The sequence below is a fragment of the Thunnus thynnus genome, chromosome 15, assembly GCF_963924715.1.
Source record: "Thunnus thynnus chromosome 15, fThuThy2.1, whole genome shotgun sequence".
NCBI lineage: Eukaryota > Metazoa > Chordata > Actinopteri > Scombriformes > Scombridae > Thunnus > Thunnus thynnus.
Genome location: NC_089531.1, coordinates 17,452,033 through 17,474,085, shown reverse-complemented (window position 1 = coordinate 17,474,085; position 22,053 = coordinate 17,452,033). Strand labels below are relative to the sequence as shown.

Here is a 22,053-nt window from a genome sequence, read left to right as displayed (position 1 = left end):
CCCAATTCCTCAATCCTCACTGAGTGTGTCTCCATAATCCAAAATTGCCTCTCAGAGTACATTTCCCAGTTTAAGGCAAGGTAACAAGAGCAGGAAAGGAAGAGGCTATTTGAACTATTGAGATACCACACCTCACCCCTCCACCTCACCTTCTCTCCCCGGTTTTTCCTTTGCTACGTTTTATCCTCACGGCTTCACCATGTACCCAGGTTGTTTCCCAGAACTTCTCGTCCTCCCTCACCCACCCCCACCTTCTTCCACTCCTCTCTTCCCCTCACCCTCTCTCCCTCTGCCTTGTGTGTCTCCCCAGTCAGCTCCTTTCTAAAAAGCGGGGTCTCTTCCGGATTCACGCTGGCCGCAAGCAGAGGTATCCACGGCAACAAGCCTGTGCACGGGGCACGCTAGAACGTCACCAATAATAACACCTCCTTTTATACGCACATCCTGCTCACCTTGCCTGACACACGCAAACATTTATGGACCGGTGCAGCAGTTTGCTAAATGTTTTGAGTTATTGTTAAAGTGTCACACCACTTACAGGTTGTGAGTTTGACATGGCAGATGCCATATTTCTCTTATTTTTAACCAATTAAATACTTTGAAAGGGCACTGTACTCCGGTCCACAAATACTTGAGTGAATCCTTTACTGTAAAGAAATTTTGTGCTCCTTTTTCCCTGAGAGGAAGTTTCTCCAGCTTGTAGAAACTACTGTAAGGTTATTTTTTGCCTGCTTTGGCTTGAAGATCATGATAAACCATGTGTTGAAAACACCTTGATGGTTTCTGAATGTGTGTGTTTTTCTTTCTTTCCAACATGTTTCATCAAACGTCTCTGATGAAACAAGGAAATGAAATATTCACACAGTAAAAAAAAATCTTGTCTAATCCCAAATCGGAACAGTTGAAGTAGGATTTGTAGTAAGGATTTGCCCCACTCTTGACCTGCTTAATGTTTTCCATTCAGTTGTTTGGTTGTCTCTTCTTGGAGAGAAGAAGGTTTAAATGATTCAGCATGCTTTCCTGTCTCAGATTAGTCTTATATTGAAGACCTGTGTACCAAATCAGTATGTTTGTGGTATATTACTTAAAAGGTTTTTAAGTGCTAAAATGTTTCAGTTTGCACGCAATTTTCTTTCAATGTTTTGGAAGGATTCAGTGAAATTTATGGTCCTGAATGCATCCAAATCATTTACTTCCTTTCACCAACGGCATGAAAAGGTCTTTCACTCTATCCTCCCCATTTTCCTTCAATCTACTTGAAGCATTTTAGCTTGCTCGTATGAAATGCTTCCACTAACATCCCCTAACTATTTAAATTTTAATTTAAATGGCCGGCTGTGGCACACGCACAACAAAGAGTATATCATCGTAAGAATGTGGGAGTGAACGACTCGGCTGGAATTGCTCTGTGGTGCATGACTTTTGCATTGCCTTATGGATCCGTGATAGTGTCTTGACATGCAAGTGGCTACAGAGAAGAAGCGGTGTCAAGAGCATGCTATAACGAGAGCGTTAAGAGTCAATCTGTTGGAGAGAGCGTGGCCGTTAAATAGCTTCCCTCCTGTAAATAGATGACCTCACATTCGGCCCGGCCTTTGGTTTGTGGAGAGTGGTATAGAGTACTTAATGAGACACCTCTTGTGCGGCTGCGCTTTGAAGCCGATATTTTGATGCCTATTCACTCTGTTGAAGGGATTAAGGAAGCGTGTCTTTATTCTGATGGTAGGTGGAATATTTTCCGCCGTCCCAGCACTACTGCAAGACTTGAATCAGGTTTCAGTCTGATTTTGCTGAATCAGGTGCTATGATAGGCACATTAAATGAGCAAATCCTCAGGGCAGAATCAGTTTTTAGCTATACTGAGTGGTCCCTATGGTCAGTCTGCCTCCACGGTAAATCAGCTAGTCTGTCCTTCATTGAGACGAAATGTGAATGTCTGTTATGTCCATGTTTTATCTGTTTGTTGAAGAGCCTCTGTGATGATTGTTATGAAAGTCAGAGGTCACTTTTTTTGTGTTACTTCACAATTACTAACATAATCTTTTCTAACAAGCTCAGGCTGCCCCTCTGCTGCTTCCCAAAGCTCCCAGGATAACACAGCTTAGTTTCCCATTAAGGTCAATGGCATGGACATTGTGATCAATGAGGAAAAACACAGTTCCTATCATGATCCGAAAAAGAATATTGTGCCCACAGATATTTGACTTTTTTATCTTCACTGTTAGCAGTAAAATAGGCTTCCGGGATCGGATCAGGATGAACAATTCCCGATCATCCCAAACCATTCGGAACAAGGCGTCACCGCTGCCCCCCGGCTCCGGTGTCCGTCACTCTCCCAGCCAGGAGAACGTCCCCGAGGCCACCAGCCCGGGAAAGGTCCAGAAGAGCTGGAGCTTTAATGACCGCACACGCTTCCGTACTTCCCTTCGCCTTAAACCACGTCCTCCTGCTGATGGTAGGTAGCAGTAACACCCTGATCTGAACACTTTTCAATCACATTCTCATTGGTCATTTCTGTGTAATAATGCCTCTGAATATCTTCCTTCTACCTGGGTCCAGTGGAGGGGCTTGGGGAGGACAGCGTGGAAGACAAACCGTATTGTGACGTGGCCATGGAGGAGGTAATCCCAGCAGTGAAGACACTTATCCGAGCTGTCAGGTGAGTCCTGCCATCAACAATATTTGAATCATTCCCTCCGTGGAAATCTTGACACACTCCTTCTTTAAACTCCTTCTTTAAACTATATTTAGATGTGAAAACCTTTAGCCAAGAACTTTTCAGCAGTAAAAAGTGATTCCAGGTATGCTTAGTAGGCTTCACCTGGCACATCACAACCTTTAAGCTGGTCACTGAAAGAACAAGGTCACATTGGTCAGATGCATGCGTATCTGGACCATAGCTGCTTCTCATGGTATTTACAGCCTGCATTAATAGATGAACATGCTGCTCCTCCATTTAGGCGCTGGCGTGTGCACATTCAGCTGACTGAGGAGAAATGTCCACTTAGGAGACGTAACTGAGCCCTCCTGCAGGCATGGTTAGTTTCCCCATGTGACCTTGTCGCTCAGCAAGCCCAGCTCATTCAGGCCGGTCATGTGTGAGGTGGCGTGATACGGTGGCCTATTAGAGATTACAAACACACACGCACAAATATGGTACAGATGGAGGATCACAGTACAGTACGACTTTACAGAGACGATACTGTACAGTTTAGACAGGGACAACTGTAATAACAAATGATTGAGAGGGCCGCTGATGTTGATATTGATTGCTGTGTGCTTGTGTCATCTCTTCCTGTAAGTCATGGATTACACACTTTGATGTAATGTTACTGTATTAATATGTGCTTAGACGTTTGAATGAACAGATACGGCCTTCTTCAGCTTTACAGACAACAGTGATGATAAAAAGCAAAAAAACTAGTTAGCTGCACTCATAATCTAAGGACAAAAAGTGTGTGTGTGTGTGTGGAGGAACTGCTCTGTTGGCAAATTATTCCATAGTTATAGTAATTAATCATTAATCATTATACATAACACTCTGTGTATAAATTTGCAAATATCCCACAGGGCTACCAACAAAACCTTGAATGCAGACATATAGGGACATATAGGGGCATATGTGCACCACCCACACCACACACACACACACACACACAGTTTTTCACTGATGGTGGCAGAAAAAAACAACAATGACCAACAAACATCTGGTGTTGGGACCAAGCTGGTCTCCGGGGGGGTTTGATGAGAGCGGATAATAACGACGTCCCGTATGTCAGCGCTGTACTCTCACACCATTTGTCATGGTAGCGTGAAGCTGTTTCTGTGGTTCCATATATACTTCTGTTTCCAGGTCTGCTTACTACATACCTGGTGGAAAATTTTGTGAAGCTCTTAAATGAAGTGGGGATGTGTGTGGAAAATACAGAGCGTGTTCGGGGTTAATGTTAATGACTATTCAAAACGGTCCCAAAAAATTTAAGAAACTTAAGTTTGAGCTTCTCTGTGCAGTCTGTTTTCACATTTATTTGCTGAAAGGGAAAAGTTTCTCTGCGCTCATCAAAAATCTGAGTTTAAGGTGTGGTGCCTACGAGCATGATTTGTGACATCATAGTAAGGTTTGAGCCAATCGTTGTGCAGTATGCCACTTGCTTAAATGTGATGTAGAAACTTGAATCCACCAGTGCACAAACACAGAGAATGGACTTAGCAATGAAGAAGGAGACATCTTGTATACAACAGTTAAACTTCTGAGATGAAAAATATTTGCATATTCATAGAAGGATTTCAATGAGGTAATTAAACTTTTTTCAGTATAAAAACCATATTAGACACAAACTATTACTCAAAGCAGATTATATTTAGTCTGGAGGGGATCTTTAAGCTAGAAAAACCTGCATGCTATTGAAGTTTATTGTGTGTCTTTGCATCCTTATCCTGTGATTAATTTTGTTTTCGAAGCCGTTTCCCCTTTATTTATTTAGTATTAGCTCTTGTAAGTTTGGTTCAACTTTCATGTCCATCCCTGCCTTTATCGGGGTGTTCATTCATATGAAAGCTGTAGTGTTTGGACTGTTTTCGTAGCACCGCTGATCACAAACACTAACCCTACAGTATGTACTTTATATACTTGAACTTATTTTATATTCTCAATTATTATGCTCTTTAATTGTTGACTTCCATGCTGCTCCAGGTTACAAAATTGTGTTGATAATGTCATAATCTTCATAATAATTTTGAATGATCCAATATGATTATGAGTCATACACTATATCTTGTTTGCAACATGAGATTATTGTCATTCTTGATAAAATGTGTGACCTGTCTGAACCCGGCAGTTTGTTTAATTTAAACTGAAGCTTTCTTTATGGTAGATGTACAGCAGGTTTCCGTTCTATTGATGCAGAGTGATACGAATATGAACACTTTTGTCAAGAACATTTAGTGTGCTGTACCAAACTACATAGGATTAAAACATAAATATGAAAATATTAAAATATCAAATATAAATATAAGTAAAAAGGATATTCAGGCATGGAAAAGGAAGTGTCACAGTCTTAGGTGTCTCTGGATGTAACACTGAGCAATGGTTGTGATTTGAGGTGAGTTGTGACTTTAAAGTGGCAACACAGTATATGATGTGCAAACATGTCAGTGCAGTGCAGGTAAGGTAGCAGCCTTATAGCCCTAACTCTATGGTGTTTAAGATTTATTGCTCTGGGTTAGAAATGGTTCCTTAATCTAGCAGTGCGGGCACTGATGCACCTATATCGCTGTCCAGAGGGCAGGAGATTGAAGAGGTGGTGGCAGGGGTGTGTCGGGTCACTGCAGATGGTGGTGGCTTTATGGAGACAGCGGGATCTTCGAGAGGTGGCAGCTGGGCTCCAATGACTCTCTGGGCACAGTTGATGATCGACTATTATTGTCTGATCTATTATTGTTTGATATTGTTGTGCCACTGATAGGGTATTATATGATCTCTCCTCAGGTTTGCACTTGACTCAGCAGATAGCTCTGACCTCAGCTGCTCTGTGCTGCAGACAATAGGCGAGAGGGAGTGTCTATAGATAGTGCAGGTGTGTAAACAGCAGGTGCTTCACTGTGTTAACACACACACACACACATGCATGCAGCATCTCATGATTGATGTCTGTGAAACATAATTTCGCAGCAGGCCTTAGTGCTGAGACTTCACTTTAGAGATGTATGTGGTTTATCAGTGCCTGAATAAATGTATGGTGTTCTGTTTATGTATGGAGGGACTGGTAGAGGGTTCAAGAGGATGAAAAAGAAGAGAGAAGGGGTAGGAGGATGAGGAAACAAGGCCTGATATCTCTCTGTGCTTCCTCTACTGTGACTCTCATGCACAAATCTAATACTACACAGAACACAAAATGTCTGCTTGTTTGCAGTCTTTGGGTGAAGCTCCTATTTTATTAAATAATGAGTCATTGTCATCAGTTTTTGTAGCGTTTCAGCTGTAATATTTTTAAACTCATAATGTTTATGCAGTATATTTCTCTGTAAGAATAACTGAACCCACCTGCTGTAGCCTGTTTGTTAGATTTTGTTCACTTCGCCGGTAGGTAATCATATCCGGCAAAGAATCATTTGTGCCTCTGCATTGGCCCATCCTACTTGGCCCACCTATTTGTGTCAGCATTAGTCATCTTTAAGTCACAGATAAAACCTTGCAATCGGAGACTTCCAGGAATCCATCTTTGCTGAATTGCAAAAATATTTGCACTAGCTATGCAAGAATTTTGGGGCACAGATCACACTTCCTGTCCCTCCAATCATTGCTGTGTTTTTACGTCTCAACTTCCTAACAATAGGAAGGTATAATATCTTTCATTGAGCTGTGCCAGCTGTACTGTACCACTGCCAGGGACTGTTGCACAGTTGCTGGAAGTTTTCTGAGGGTAGAGAGGGGGCCACTCTCAAACCTGACCATGTATTATGAAAACTATTTTATCGACTGAGGAAGAGAGTCAGCATTTTGAAGAAACCCTTGGAGGATCCACATCAAAAGTCCCCCCCCCCCCCCCCCCCCCCCGTTTCCCCAACCTTTTCTTTACCCACACCTGAGACCCACCCTCATAAAAAAATCTGCATCTACCTGCAAAATAAGAAAAGACCGCCTGCAAAAATACCCCAAACGCAGGAGTCATCAAGAAACAGAGTGCTGCGTGAGGGGGAAGAGTGCGCTGACGACTGCTACGGCACCAGCTGTAGACCACCACTCCTCCTTCTCTCCTTCATTCGCACCTTCTCCTCTTCTTTGTCGCAGGGGTGGTCACTGCACAAAACTGTGCGCTGTATATGGCTGCGGTAAATGCAAGCGCTGCAGACCTCAACAAAGGTTACGGTGGTTATTTCAGAAACTGACCCTTCTCACAAGTTCAGATTTCACCTGCCCCTGCTTAGCCCACATGTGTGTAGTAGTGTTAGCGTGCGTGAGTGTGTGTAGCTATTCTCATGCATGCATTTGTGGCATTATATTTTATTGTGCACGTGTGTATGGTTATGTACATAGATATGTGTGTGTGATGTTTTCTTGGAACAGCTGAGCATTTCTGATCTTCCGCTTCCCCAGACCTTTGATGTGATTTCTTTTCTTCGTCCTGTGAAGGCAAGTGGGAGTATTATAGTGGACTTAGTGGTCTGGGTGTGAGAGATAGGATTTCCTCATCAAAAAAAAAAAAAAAACTGTCCTTGCTCTTCCTCCCTCCCTCATTCTTCCGTCTCTCCCAGCTTGACTTGTGGCGCAATCCATCACAGGGGTGAGATGACAGCTTGAGTGTGTATATTTTTTTTCTCGCTTACATTTGATGTTTCCGGTCCTTTTGCGGAGCCAGCATCTCTGGGCTGCCTATCGCATAAGTGATAAGAATGGAATTGACTGACCCACCCAACATAGAGAGCCAAGCACTTGCACACACACACACACACACACACACACACACACACACACACACACACACACACACACACATACACTCACATGCTTAAACTTTCCTGCACTCCCTTCCCATTATCTCTTGCACATCCTCTACTCCCTCAAGCATGACGTCCAACCAGAGCGACCAGAGGATGTTGTCAGGGATGCGTTGGCCGGGTACAGTAGTGCTGGGTCAACATTCCTCGGTGTGATTCCCCCACAGTCAGTGGGAAGTGGGTGGCGATGATGAGCTATGTGCACTGGGAGTGGGAGCAGCTTTGGTCCAGTAGCACCAACATGGCTGTCATACTGACAAAAGAGCAGAAACAGGAGGGAGTTCTGATAGAGGTGTGTGTGTGTTAAACATTACTATCTACGGATTTGTGCTAATTGCTGAAACAGCAAACACTGATAAGCAAATGGTTTGGTAGGGGGGGTGGCTCCCTCTGCGACTCTGCTCTCTTTATGGGGCTGTTTGTGAATGATAAGGTCACTCTGACTGTAATTAATCTTATTATTCTCAGGGTGGCCTGCATCCCTTTGATAGCTGTCTCACCCCTGCATTTTTCAGAAGGTTTACTGTACATCCATATACAGTATGTGGAAGTGCAGTGTGAGGCTTTTTAAAGGTGGCGTTAACTGTCTTTTTGTGTGTGTAGGATCTTGAAGTTCCTTGTGGCCAAAAGGAAGTTTAAGGAGACATTACGTCCGTATGATGTGAAGGACGTCATAGAGCAGTACTCTGCTGGACACCTGGATATGCTGGGCCGCATCAAGAGCCTGCAGATGCGGTAGGTTTCACATATACAGTAAAACGTATCGGTGTGGGCAGGGGATGTATTGTATGTTGTGTATTCATGCCATGCTTATTTTTTTCTCTTTGTCTTTATTGTATATCGTATTGTCTTCACTTTCTACTGTGCCTGTGAACCTACTTTATTAAGCTTGTGCAAAATTATTATTATATTATATATATATTAATTGTAATCTGTTTTTTGTGTGATAGGGTGGACCAGATCATTGGGCGAGGGACCGTTCAGCCCGATAAGAAGGTGCGCCCTGAAAAGGGAGAGAAGACGCCGCCAGAACTGGACCCACTGGATGAGCTAAGCATGATGGGACGTGTAGTCAAGGTGGAGAAACAGGTAACGGATGGGTAGTTTAGTTTGTATTGCATTTATGTAACAATGGATAAAGGAAAAGTGAGTGCAGAACTTACTTTGTATAATGGTGTGAATTAGTCACAAAAAACTTAATGCAGTGTTTTCACTCACTCTTTTGGAAAGCAAAAGTACTCCAGTAGATCTAAAAGAAGCTGCCATAAATTAGTGCAGGAAGTGAAATCGACTTAAAGCAATGAAGAGCTAAGTTCATGTTCTCTGTTCTAGTAACTCAATGGGTTTTTACTTTCATCAGTCTTTCTTCTGTACTGCCTAAAAGAGAATCAAGAGATATGACGTCTTTGAATTACAACAATTGACCAAGTGTTTGAATTTTAGTAGCTAGTATTGTAGTAGAAACTTATTTATCTTAGAATAGGGACAGAAAACTCCAGGAACCTGTTTCATCTTATCAGAAAAGAAATGTGAAAGAAATAGAAGAAGAACAGAGGAAATATGGATATGAGGGCTCTCAATTAATACAAAGTGTGGAGAAAAACAAATCTTGACACTTGTGTGTGTTGGTTTAGGTACAGTCCATAGAGAACAAGCTGGACCTCCTGCTCAACTTCTACTCCCAGTGCCTAAAGAAAGGCTCGTCCCACTTCACCCTTTCCTCCCTTCTGGACCCGGACCTGACATCTGACTACCACAGCCCCACGGACCAAAGAGACCTCTTCCCCTCCGTAAACACGCTCAACATCTCCCAGTCTGAGAGTGGCAACTTAGAATGACAGTGAGCTGGGGGGGGGGGGCTGTTCAAGCACAGACGCAACCCCTTTACATTACGTCTTCCTTCGGCTGAGTCTTCACTCCGAGCAGCTCGATCTAAATGTCTGTTTCCTCTCTTCACTGCATTTCATTTCTGTCTGCGATGATTTCTGGCGACTCCACCCTCCTCCACTCCCATCTCAAATCTGCATCCTCACCTCTTTTTCCTCAAGTGAATGTCTCCAGAGCTGATACAGACATACCCACCAGATGGCTCCACCTGACAAGGAGCCTCAGCCAAAGCTGCTCACCGCACACGCCTCTCAACCCGCTAAATGAGGATGGAGATAATTATTACTTGACTACTGAACCACTTTCACCCACTCACCACCTCATGCTGTACATATATATATATATATATCTACGCCTACTTTAACGCTTCAACTGTAGATAATCAGACTTTTTAAGTTTTTTAAATCTTTGGAGAAATCTTGTCTTTTTTTCCCCCCATCCTTATTTCTTTTTTCTCTTGGCTGCTTGAATCAACTGCCTCTGAGAGTTTGCTCACTCAGTTGACATACACAGTGCTGCAAGTGTCATTTGTTCAGTAACTTGCCAGTCACTGTTTAGATGACATCACAATTCTTGATACTGTGATGAATGTAATGGGTCCCACCTGCAATTATGCATTCACGTCACCAGGAAAACAAACAAGCACTGATGTAATCTGCTCTCTGGGACCTGGATGTGCAGACTGGGCTGACAGCCACCTCGCCAAAGCACCAAACTTCGACGGTACATATGCCCTCCTAAACTAGGGCCTTTTACTTCTGTAAATCCTGCTTTAATTGCCTGGACGTGTCACATGAAAACAGAGCTGGAGGAATGTGTTGGAGTGACTGATGTGTACTGTATGTTGTTGTTTGTTTTGATCTCCATTCCTTCTCTGAAAAGTTCTGTCTTCAACAAGCCCACTTGCAAAAAAAAAAAAAAAACCCAAAATACCAAAACAAGACATTATTCCCTTTTTGGCTGGCATTCAAGTGAGGAATGTTCATACTTATTTAGGATTTAATAGAGCCAAAATGTCCTTTCATGGGTCCAAAATCCCTCATTTGCAATATTTCAAAGGCTACTTTACCTCCTTGAGTATTTCAGTAACCTAACTGTGTTTTTCACATGCCATTTAAACCTCTCTGTCTTGCAGCCCACCCTCCAAACATGCATGTTCCTCAGACCAGTTCTGTAGAAAAAATGTCAATTTTCTCACATTTTCTGCACTGCTCCTCATCACTCGCATCTAGCCACAGGTCAGGTTTACCATGTCAGCTGGTTTCTTACAGGATGATAATTCTCACTCCCAGTCATCAGATGCTACATGCACAGCAGCTGTGGAGACAATGTAGAAACTCTTTGGCCAGTTTGGTGCCGTTTTTCACCTGCGAGGTGTTCTGGTCTAACGCATGGATTCTAGGCCATTATCCTCATGAATGCACGTGTCTTAGGTACGTTAAAAACAGAACAGACAGTAAGTTTGGGCACAAGTCGCCACCCAAAGGTGTTCCTGTCATTGCCTGTCAACTTTACTCTCTGCTGTTCTTCCCTCTTCTGATTCTTTCTTGGAGATGTTTCATGCACAGTAAAAGCTCTGTGCAAGTGGACAAAACTGGAGAGTGCACACACACACGCACACAGATGAACACACACACACACACACACACACACACACACAGATGAACACACACACATACACAATGAGAGCAATTCCTTTACTTAAATACTTTGGCACTTGATAAATATAACACGTTTTTTGTCATGTATAATTCTATCTTGTTTTGATTTCTTTACTGTAATTCATGCACTTGATTTTGTGTAACATATATCAGCAAATTTCTATGTTTTTTTTAAAAAAAAATGATTTTGATTGTTAAAGTGAATGTAGGATTTAAGTTAATATATTATAATTCAGCTAGATATGATCTTTAAATGTAGCATTTTCTTCAAGTTGAATCATGGATGACACAACTGTAACTACACATACAGCCGATCAGGTTCAGACACACACAACTTGCAGAGCTCATATGTATATTTTTTTAATGTCATCAGATAATAATTGCTGCCAGCTTCATCTAAGAAATCATTCACCATACTGTATTTGGCCAGTAAAAACATCTGTCCTGTCTAGTAATGAGACGTTGATTTATTTGGTCCATTAAAGCCAGTTGACTCAGGTGCTTCACTTTTCCATTCAAGCCAAGACTTCAAACAGTGAATGTACTTCATTGCTTTGTCTATTTACAGTAGATCTATTTATGATCTGATGCTCTTGCTGCCATAAGTTAAAAAAATGGCACTTGAGAGCTTGCTGTTGGCATCATACAGTTTTTGCTTTCATTTCATAGAGAAATGCTAGGTAGCTTTATTCTTTGGCCTAAAAATAATAATGAGATGCCTACTTATTAGAGGCATTATTAGACTGAAGAGTGCTGTCACTTCATTGTCACCTGAAATGTTGAGCTTCATAAATAATGTGAGACCACTGTATTGCATGTTGTTGTTATTGGTAGCCCCCAGTGTTAGAGAAAAAAAAAAAACTTAAGGATCTCTCCTGCTAAGTCTTGAGTCAAGACATGAAAGGAAATGACCCGTGCCTTCTACGTCCTTGTTCTATAACTGATCTGGTGCGACTGCGTTACATGACGACTCTGTCTCAGATATTATTTATGCTGCTTTGACGAAAACAGTGTTTCATATTGGCATCACATGATGATAGCCATGCTTTTTTTTTTTTGCAAAACCTTGATCGAACAAAGAAACACCATCAAAATTGTTCTAGACATGTAAGTCTTTTATGACTATTGCAACCTTTGATATTTTCTGAGACTATTACTGTATTTTTAGCATATCATTGTAACTCTAAGCGGACCTCGTTGCATCAATACCCTTACTGTGCTAACACCTGTCAGATCTGGAGGGCTGGAGGCATGGACATTTGTAACGTCACAGGAAATTCTGCAGGCATGTTTCCTTTCATAAGCATGTCACATACATCAGAATGGCTTCCACACAACTACCTCTGAGGCCACTAGGGGGCGCTAGTCAAGGAAACCAAGTATGAGAACCAGTAACTGAATGTCTAAGTGAATGCTATGCATGACTCAATCTGCATGTTCTCTTTCTCTTTTTCACCCTGCTCTTCCTCATGACTTCCCACCATCCATCATTCACTGACTTGCTGCCATTTGACATTCCAGCTCGTTGCCCTTTAACTGCTCTCTTAGGTGTTGGAATTGTTAAAATGAAACACAAACTGATCAAAGCAATAAACAAAACCTAAGTCTTCCAATTCCAATTGATGTAGCTACTTGTTGATGAAATATGGCGCTTATCAAAGTTCTTATTTTCTAATCTAGTGCACACCTTCTATTTGATCTTTGAAAGAGATGCACTAAAGTGTATCTGCTGAGAATAATATTAGCTCACTTGACTAACTTATTAATTTATTTGTTTCAATAAAGCTCTTTGGACTGTATGTTGTCTTTGGTCTCTTTTGTGTAATGTTTTGTATTTCCAGAGTAACAGATGTCTATTTAAAGGTGCAGTGTGTAGGATTTAGTGACATCTAGTGGTGAGGTCGCAGATTGCAACCAAATGAATACCCCTCTTCTCCCCTTCTAAGCATGTAGGAGAACATATGGTGACTGCAAAACAAAATCCGAAAGGCCCTCTCCAGAGCCAGTGTTTGGTTTGTCCATTCTGGGTTACTGTAGAAACATGGCTGTGGAAGAGGACCTGCTCCCTCTGTAGGTATTATGGGCTCATTCTAAGATAGCAAAAACATAATGATTCCTAATTTCAGGTGATTATACACTCATTAAAACATACTTCTGGACATTATATTCCATTCCTCCAGATGCCACTAAATTCTACACACTGGACCTTTAAGTTGAAATCAGGTGGAAAAATTTAAAATACATAATTATCTAAAAAGTTATGTTTTTAAGATACTAAAAAAGAGTTAAGTCATTTGTCAATAATATGGTAGAATTAAAAGTAAGAATTAAATTGAAGAATTAAAAAAATAGGATGTTCAACTATTTAATTGCTTACTTTAGCTTACCGACATTCACTTTAGGCAGGCTGCCAATGAACTGATCACATTATTGGTGGACAGTGAGAGAACCAACTATAGGCTCAGGGTGATCCGTATGACAGGTGTGGAGTCATTTATACGAGGCTATTTTCAAACATTTTATTGGCATACTTTAACATGACAAAATAGTTATTCCTCCCACTTTGTTACTCCATCTGGAAATCCATTTTGTACAATGCACCTGCTTTCCGGCGTGCTTTGCGTTTGACTGATTTTACTCACATTTCTCACACTAGTGAGGGAGGAAAGCTATTGACTGCAGAGTGAACTACTTCTTTATGCTGAGGTGCAAGACTGAGCTCTTGTGTTAGTTTATACAGCAGGAGACTGACTCAGGCAACAAGACTCTCCAAGTCTCCACTGTCAAAGCATGAACTTTCCAACGCCGTAACTGTGGTAGAACAAAGTCACATGTCGTTTGAAGGGGTCGACAATCATGTAGGCAAACGTCTGCTCCTCCTCCCGTCTCCCAGGGTAACATTGTCCAGACTCGTCCTACAGGGGATAAATAGTACAGTGTGATATTGCTCTGAAGTAGAGCTATAAAATATGCAATTCAAGTTAGCACTGTAACTACTATAATGTTACAACTTAATTCCTGACTGTGATCTGGTGGTTGGGTCTACACACGACACACCTAAAGATGCTGTTAAAAGTTGTTAGAAGCAAAAAGTAAAGTACTTTTTTATCAATCTACAGTTTCCAAGATCAAGAATGAACTTTCATGCTCAAAAGTCAGCGTGTAATACATCAGGTTAAATCAGTAATTGCATTATAACAATAACTAAACCCCCCCAAATATTTGTTGAGAGCAGTACCAGTTTAAATTGTGAATAGTGCATACATAGTGATAATGACCATTTATCAGGGTATTTATCAGCATTTATCAGGTATTGTACAACAGCTTTTAATATAAATAACAGTCAATCAGAAGAAAAGGTTTACAAGAAAAACACGTAGCCTTCTTTGTATATGTAGACCTGACTCAGACACTAAACTAGTCACTCACATGGGCAGAGACTTTGAGCACTGTGGAGACAACACTGATCTTCTTTGTCTCTGGATCCTTCTGAACACTACAGAATAAAGGATAGAGTTACAATGTCTTTATTAGATCATGATTTATGCAGGAAAGACAAGTGTGTGTAAGGAGATGTAGGTGAACCTTATTTTTAAAGTTGGACAGTATAAAGTCGAGTAACCTGATCAGGTCTTTGTAAATGTGCTTTGTAGTGTTGATATAAGGATCAATGGTGTCTTCATATTGACAAAGCTCTCCCCCGAGACACAGGTGTTTGAAGAGGCGAAACAGAAACTCCCCTCGCTCAGCTCTCTCAATCACATAGTAGTGCTCAGAGTCCTCTTCCTGCAGCATCTGGAGAAACAGAGAAAGACTTGGTCTGACCCAATGTCAGAGAGACAGACAGACAGAAAGAAGAAAGACAGATTCACCTGTCTGAGCTCATCATAGTCAGGGTGGACATCATGGAAGCATTTAACTACATGTCCAGAAGGCCTCAGGACGCCACAAGAGTAGATTGGGTCAAATAGCTCCATGGAGACCTTAGTGCACGGCACCACCTCCACATCAACAGACACCACTGGCCTTTCTACAAAACACACATAGTAATCAAAAACATTCCACAGACAGAGATCTGACTGCAAATATTGGCCAGCAGATGAGATCAATTTCCTACTATCAGTGATGAAAGGCTTTCTGGGGGACATAACATACCGAGAGGCACCCAGGCTCCTGTCTCCATCTTTCTCAGACTGGAAACCACATCTGGGTCTCTAAAGAAACACTGCATGGAAAGTGACGTTATGTGGATATCAAATGTGATTTAACAATTGAAAAGGTACCACAGAATGGTTAAACATTAAATATTTACTTTCATGAAATTGATGCGCTTCATATTAGTCACATCAGACTAGGTCCAGATCAAAAACTGCTATACTTAGGCCTGTCAAATCTGGACTAAATTATTAAGATTTGACAAGTCTAAGTATAGTAGTTTTTGATCTGGACCTGGTCTAATGAGGTCTGGATGGAAAAATATCACTGAAATCGCCATTTTTTCAGTTTTCACAAATAGAGTTAAGGTTTCCACAAATATGAAACTGTTTTAATGAGTCTCTGGAGTCTATTTATTAATCTAGTCCAGATTTGACGAGTCTAAGTATAGTGATTCTTGATCTGGAACTGATCTAATGTGGTTTGGATGGAGATATATCATTGATATCACAATTTTTTTCTGTTTTCACAAATAGAATAAAGCGTTCACAAATCTGAAACTATGTTTTAAACAGTCTCTGGAGTCTCCTTTTTATTCTAGTCCAGGTTTGACAGGTCTAAGTATAGTGGTTTTTGATCTGGACCTGGTCAAAAAGCTATAAAATATTTTCTGTTTTCATGGATAAAATAAAGATTTCACAAATCTGAAAGTGGGTTTAAACCTTAGTAGTAAGTAGTTAGTAACCTAACTTACTATGGTGGGTCTTACCAGTGCAAACTTTTCACTGCTGTAAGGGTAAAAACTCTGGTCAAAGCTGAAAGTCTGAGCTGAAATCCTCCCAAGCATGGACCTGAAATGTACACACACACATTCATTTAATTAGAGGCCCATATAACGTTACAGCGAGGAGCTTCACTGTAGCTAACTGACAGAAACAAATGGCATTTAATTAACTTGTAGAAGGTACATTTCATACGTCACCATTTCATTAGCAGGGCTAAAGTGTCTTTGCCCTGCAGGAAAGAAAACCTCTTGGAGGGAAGAGGACTGAAGGAAAAACTTTGCTCAAACGCGCATATTTTCTCTCCTGCCATGTTTTAGCTACTGTTGAGATGTTATTCACAAACAAACGGCAGGTTTGTAGGCGTTTACAGGCCAATCAGCGGCAGGTCTGCTCACCAACAGCCAATGAGCTTCTAGTTCTGGTTTGGTCACAGGAAATTAAAACAAAGTGACTCGTCTTACTTTTGCTCCCCATCTCAGATACGTGTACTTGTTGCCTTGACAACGGACGCGGAAACGTCCCTGCTTCTTACCAGAAGTTTCTTTTTTAAAACGCCAATATCATCGATTTCTTTTGATTCTGCTTTGTTAGTGTCGCCCTCTTGTCTCCAACAGCTTCTTCACCAGTCCAGTAAAGACATTTATTGTATCAATTACATCAAACTACCAGAGTGAGGGCAACATGGTCAGTAGGCGAACCTGTCTTCACAGCCACCAGGGAGCGACCTTGTCCTGCTTTTAGACACACACGTCCTGTACTGGATCTAGTCTGCACTGTTTTCTGTCAGATAATGATACTATGTCACCAACTCCATAATGAGACTATTAAACATTCTTTTCATCCTTACTTCTCTTCCATTCAAGAGGGTTTTCTCATAATGTGAGTGATCAAGTGGCCTAGAGATCCTGTGATCTCTAATCCCATAAAAGTCACATTTGAGCCAGGAAAATGCACTCAGCCTGACAGTTTCTTCTTCAGTTGAAAAAACAAACAAACAAACAATCTCTACTCAATATCGAACTGAGTTATAAACACCATGTGACACAATGGAAAGCATCAACATGGATGACAAGTGCTATTGTAGATGTGCACAGGATCATGAAAATCTGAACATCCACAGTTCAATGACCACTGAGCCACCTAAATGTGCTGATGAAGACCTTGTGATACAGTCAAAAGCATCTGAACAAGCAAGTAAGTGGACCTTGAGGTGAGATTGTTTTTCTAAAGGAAAATGTATATTCCTGCTGTATTCAGTCTTATGCTAATTCCTGTTAATCATTTGATTAATGATGACATCCCTCTTTTTTCTTTCTTCAAACCCTGATAAATCCTTAATATAATTAATACCTCCCTGTGTATCAGTATGATAACAATTTGTCAGTTTTGGCAACTAACAGAATAACACTTCACATCTGTTTAGTTTTAGTTTTGTTATTATTATTAATTTTAGTTTTTTTTCATTATAATTTGTCAGAGTAAGGGAGTATTTGTCAGAGGAAAGATTTAAAAAGCTCAGAATAAGTTTTACACTACAAACACAACACTTTGTGAAGGCAACTGACTCACAGTCAGTCCAGTCTCAATAAACATACGCACCAATGCTTCCTCATGCTTGTTGTGTTGTGAAATTTGACCAAATTTAAAAACTAAAGATATTTTTCTGTATATTTTTATTTTATTTTAGTTAGTTTTGTATGTACAAAATATAGTTTTAGTTTTAGTTTAGGTTTAGTTAACTATGATAACCTTAGTGCACAGGAGAGGGATGAATGGATGAAAAGTTGCAAACAAACTCTTGCACACTGTCTAACTTGCAATGATACATTTATATGAGACGTTTCGGTTTCTAGACCTTCATCAGGCAAATAGTTTGTGACAACTTTTGGCAGCTTACCAATGCACCTCTTTGTAAAGCCTGTAGGTGAAGCTCAGATGGACATTTTGACTGACCCGTTTGACTCAGATGACTCGATGTTCTCTTGTAAAATTTGTTCAATCTGACAAGAGCACCTGAGCATCAGGAACAAAACAGGGCAGGCTCCGTTTTATTATCAACATCACATTTATAGCTTCATCCCTGTTCATCAGATCGTTTTGACATCACCTCTGAAGGACACTGTGTTCTTCTTTTGAAGCTTCTCACCAGTTAAGGATGAATGGCGTGTGTGATTACTCTTGTACAACCTACACAGCATTTTTTTTTAAAAACTAGCTCTTCTTTAAACTCCCTGCAGATCTCTACAAATACTTTTAGTCATCCTGGCTCAAATACTCATTTCATTCCCCTCATTCCCAACATTCCGGGATGGCCGTGGATGTGGGATCCTTTTGATCCACATTCCAGTATAGGGCGCCTAGACCCTGATATTCCCCATAAGAGGAGCCAAGAATATCCGGTGTGGACGCCCTCAAGTCATGATTTTGCAACAGTGTTGTGTCGTCTCTTCAACGGCTTTGCCTTCGGTCTCATAAAAGCATCTAGAAACCCACAAGCTGAGCTGCATTTCAGATAAACCAGATTTATTACCACGATAAGAATCTGGTGTCAACAGTCGACCACGATTGAAGTCACAGTGCAATTAACCTTAAATTAAAACCTAAGAAGACAAATGATAGGATCACATTCTCTTTAAGAGTATTTTCTCATGGACCATCATATCGGTAGATTAAACAGTTTTTCTCAGAGAAAAAAATATACTGTGTAATTGTTTTTACCTTTGACCTTTTTGAATAAACCAGTAATTATGAATAACTCAACTGATGACGTGAGGGATGAGATGGTGGAGAAAGACAAGAAGTCATTATAGCGGGGTCAAAGGAGGCTTACAGACCTCCCAAATATCTTCAGCAGTAAATCTAATCATGTTAAGCCACTTTATATCTAAAGAGGTTATGAAATTTTATAATAGGCACTGGTTAAGAGCATTAATGATGCAGTTTCTTGTTATTTAAACTGATTGGAGTTACAGGTTAAAGGTATATATTAAAGTTATGGTAATCCCTTTATTTCATAGGTTACTTAATTCTATACTAATCTACAGCTGTGTAATGGTTCATTTTTAGGACATTTTGCAGAAAGGTTGGTGCAATTTGGAACAAATTATAAGAAAAATGGAAATAAAGTCTTAAGTTGGTTTAGTTGGTAAGTGCAAATTCAATATATTTGGTTTCATATGTATGCAGAAATAATATGTTCATATGTATGTATAATAATGCAAAAAGCTGCTGTAACTGCTAACTCTTGTGTAGTTTGACACACAGAACTACACATTGAAAAACTACGTATTTTCTTTCAATTGTTAAGAGTCTAATTTATTTAGACTTTCTGCAAATTAACAACTACATATGAATCCAAATATAGAGTGGGCACTTACCAAACAAACCAACTTAACACTTTTAGTTAACACTCTGTTTTTTCTTATAATTTGTACCAAACTGTACTATCTCCTCTGTTAAATGTCCTAAAAATTAGTTTAAAATTAACGGACCTGTAAAATAAGGTGTTAGCAAAGTTACTCCTGCCTCATTTCCAAATGGGAAGACTATCATCACTAAATGTATTATGATCTGACACAAATACACATTGTATAAACCTATAAGCCACAAGTTAACTATTAGACCATCCTTACAATACTGATGATAATTGGACTGATAAATTGAACTGTATTTAAATACATAATGAAAACAGACATCTGGGGATAATTTAATGCGTCTAGACAGTGACAGAGAGGATGTATGATGGGCCAACGATGGGGCCAAATCCAGCTGTTACAACCCAAAGAAAGGCTTGAAGGAGAGAGAGAAAATTGTGTCAAATTGATGTTTTGACCCTTTACAGACAGGGTATAACCTAACATAATTGAGTCAAATCATTAAAATAATGCTATTGTCATCGTCTGTTGATTACTACGTTGTAATTGCACTTGATTCTTGCTCATTAGATCTATTCGGGATCCAAACTGAAAGAAGAAGGCGAGGCAGGTGAGAAGATGTAACAGCTGAGGAATGTTGGGAGGTGTTTGCCGTCTGTGATCGTATCTTTCCGTGTCAGCAATACACATGCAATAGCAGGAATCGTACTTTTTCCAAATGCTACATAATAATCTGTCAAACGATGACAATAGCATGGTGGTGGGATCGCCTCATCACCTCCAGAGAGCAGCTTCTGTCAAAACATTCTCTAGAGAAAAGGTGCATGAATAAGCTTACACAAGGCCATGGCTACAATACACAACACTGAGGTCATGTCCTTTGCTTTTTTTTAAAGAAATTGGGGATTTTAGGTACCTTTGGAGGGCAATTAAAGACTCATAGGCCAACAAGAGAATAAGTTAATAAAGAATAAATAATGTGAACAAATTTTACAGACCTTCTTTTTGGTGTTTGGTCAAAGTTAAGTTGGAAAAGGGTTTGTGTTGGAGGGGATTATGATCTCAGTATTCAAAGTTAAATAAAAACAGAAATCAGACTGCAATTGATTAAAGTTCTCATTAAAACTCAATTATTCATTATTGTATTTTGATATTCTGAGGTGCTTTCAACTGCTAAGCTACACCACTGTTCCCTCATGCACTCCACTCCAACATAATCAAACTCTCTGATCTAAATATTAACTTAAAAATACTTGTCACATGGAGAGGATAATAAAGGAAGACGTGCAGAAAAGGGAGCTGATGCATGAGCAAAGCTGCTGAAGCTGCCACGGGCAAAAACCATTTCACACTCCAAATTCCTTCCTAAGCTTTGCTAATGTCAGCACAATTGCCTTAGTAAGTAAGTGGACTGAAACCTCGTCTCCTATCTCTGGATCACTCTACTCAGACCAGAACAAGAGATTACCGTCACAGATTTTCCTTGCTGGATGGCCGTCTGTACTCACCTGTGCCTCTGCTGAATGAACATGTTAAGAACGGATTTGTACAACAGTGAGATAATAGAAAGAAAGATAGACAGAAAGGGAGAAGAAGAGAGAAAATTAAGGAACTTGGAGTGATAATGTTTAGGCAAAACAACTCACAGGGTTGAGGGAGGCCTGTGGCAGCAGACCACTCAGTGTCAGTGGTGTCTCCTGCGGTTAAGTGCTACTGAATTGATCATGTTTCCAAACCCAATGACATTATCTGTCCTGACCTCTGTCAATGCAGGCTGTGTTTCCTATATTACTAAATGTCACTCAGACAATTAAGAGGCTTAATGTGGCTGCAAAACACAGCGTCCCCACCTAGAGAGGCCTGCAGGACCATTTAACAAAGACAAAAGCCACATGATTATTTACACCACCATCACCGTCCTCATAGGGTCATCTTTAGTTTTTGTTGTGGTTTCTTTATCCTCATCTTATCTCCTCGCACTCTTACGATATTTGAAAAACAGAAGAAAAGAAAAAAGTTGCCGCCACCTTTGCCCAATTCTCGATTGTATAGGAACAATGTTAAATACCCCTCGTTGATATTTTACAGAGACTCCATGTATGAACAATTGTTTGACTTTAAAGCAGATGTGGCACGGCTATGGAGAAGGAAGAAGAATGTCAAAGTGTTGTGACCAGACTTGTACAACAAAGGAACAATCCAGCTGGAGTATTTTGATAATGAATGAATCAGTATGAAACAGTAAACTTTTCCTAGTGATGTCATGGTAAGAGTGAACTTTGTAACTGAGCTCTTTTTATTCTGTTCAGGGTCAGCCAGTACAGCATGTGTGTCCCGAAGGAAGTGTGGTTATTTGCAGCTCCTTTGTTAGTATGGCTTATTGTGATACGGAGCAGCGAGGTTCATGTCAACATGAGATACAGTGACTGGAAACAAACACACTGAACCTGACGCCTGTACCACGAAGCAGGATTTGGGGTTAATGAGGTAACTTCAGGTTTAACTCTGGGTTACGACGATGGTTCACTTCTTACCAGGCTACATCACCATGGTAACTAATGCTGAACAGTTAATCTGCTCCAGATCAAAATCTGTCAACACCCCGACCACTGACCAATCAGATCACTGGAAAAAAGGGCGTGATCATTATATGGGATCCCGACATGGACAAAAGTCTTGAGTTATGATAAAGTG

The 22,053-nt window shown here is 40.5% G+C and overlaps 2 protein-coding genes across 6 annotated transcripts in view; one reads left to right on the top strand and one right to left on the bottom strand.

Annotated features, from left to right (window-relative positions):
* LOC137199039 (potassium voltage-gated channel subfamily KQT member 4) overlaps positions 1–10,314 on the top strand; it is a 49,621-nt gene extending 39,307 nt beyond the window's left edge. Inside the window, exons 11-16 of one of the 3 annotated variants that reach the window (XM_067613113.1) lie at positions 311–367; positions 2,226–2,455; positions 2,560–2,659; positions 8,101–8,232; positions 8,448–8,586; positions 9,132–10,314. In XM_067613113.1, coding sequence (XP_067469214.1) covers positions 311–367; positions 2,226–2,455; positions 2,560–2,659; positions 8,101–8,232; positions 8,448–8,586; positions 9,132–9,335 — 862 coding nt within the window. In that variant the 3' untranslated portion in view covers positions 9,336–10,314. The remainder of the gene's footprint in view (positions 1–310; positions 368–2,225; positions 2,456–2,559; positions 2,660–8,100; positions 8,233–8,447; positions 8,587–9,131) is intronic. The other 2 variants (XM_067613116.1, XM_067613114.1) reach the window with 2 other exon arrangements.
* Positions 10,315–13,550: 3,236 nt separating this feature from the next.
* On the bottom strand, positions 13,551–16,690 carry cfap300 (cilia and flagella associated protein 300). Of its 3 annotated transcripts, none has more exons than XM_067611819.1 (7): positions 16,518–16,690; positions 15,970–16,051; positions 15,201–15,270; positions 14,918–15,075; positions 14,668–14,840; positions 14,475–14,541; positions 13,551–13,960 (listed from the first exon to the last, which is right to left on the bottom strand). In XM_067611819.1, exons 2-7 carry the CDS (start codon positions 16,045–16,047, stop codon positions 13,829–13,831), a joined length of 678 nt encoding a protein of 225 aa, XP_067467920.1. In that variant the 5' UTR covers positions 16,048–16,051; positions 16,518–16,690; the 3' UTR covers positions 13,551–13,828. The 3 variants fall into 3 exon arrangements, with proteins under 3 accessions (XP_067467920.1, XP_067467917.1, XP_067467918.1); XM_067611816.1 differs by lacking the exon at positions 16,518–16,690 and adding an exon at positions 16,183–16,440; XM_067611817.1 differs by lacking the exon at positions 16,518–16,690 and adding an exon at positions 16,178–16,260.
* Between the last annotated feature and the right edge of the window lie 5,363 nt (positions 16,691–22,053).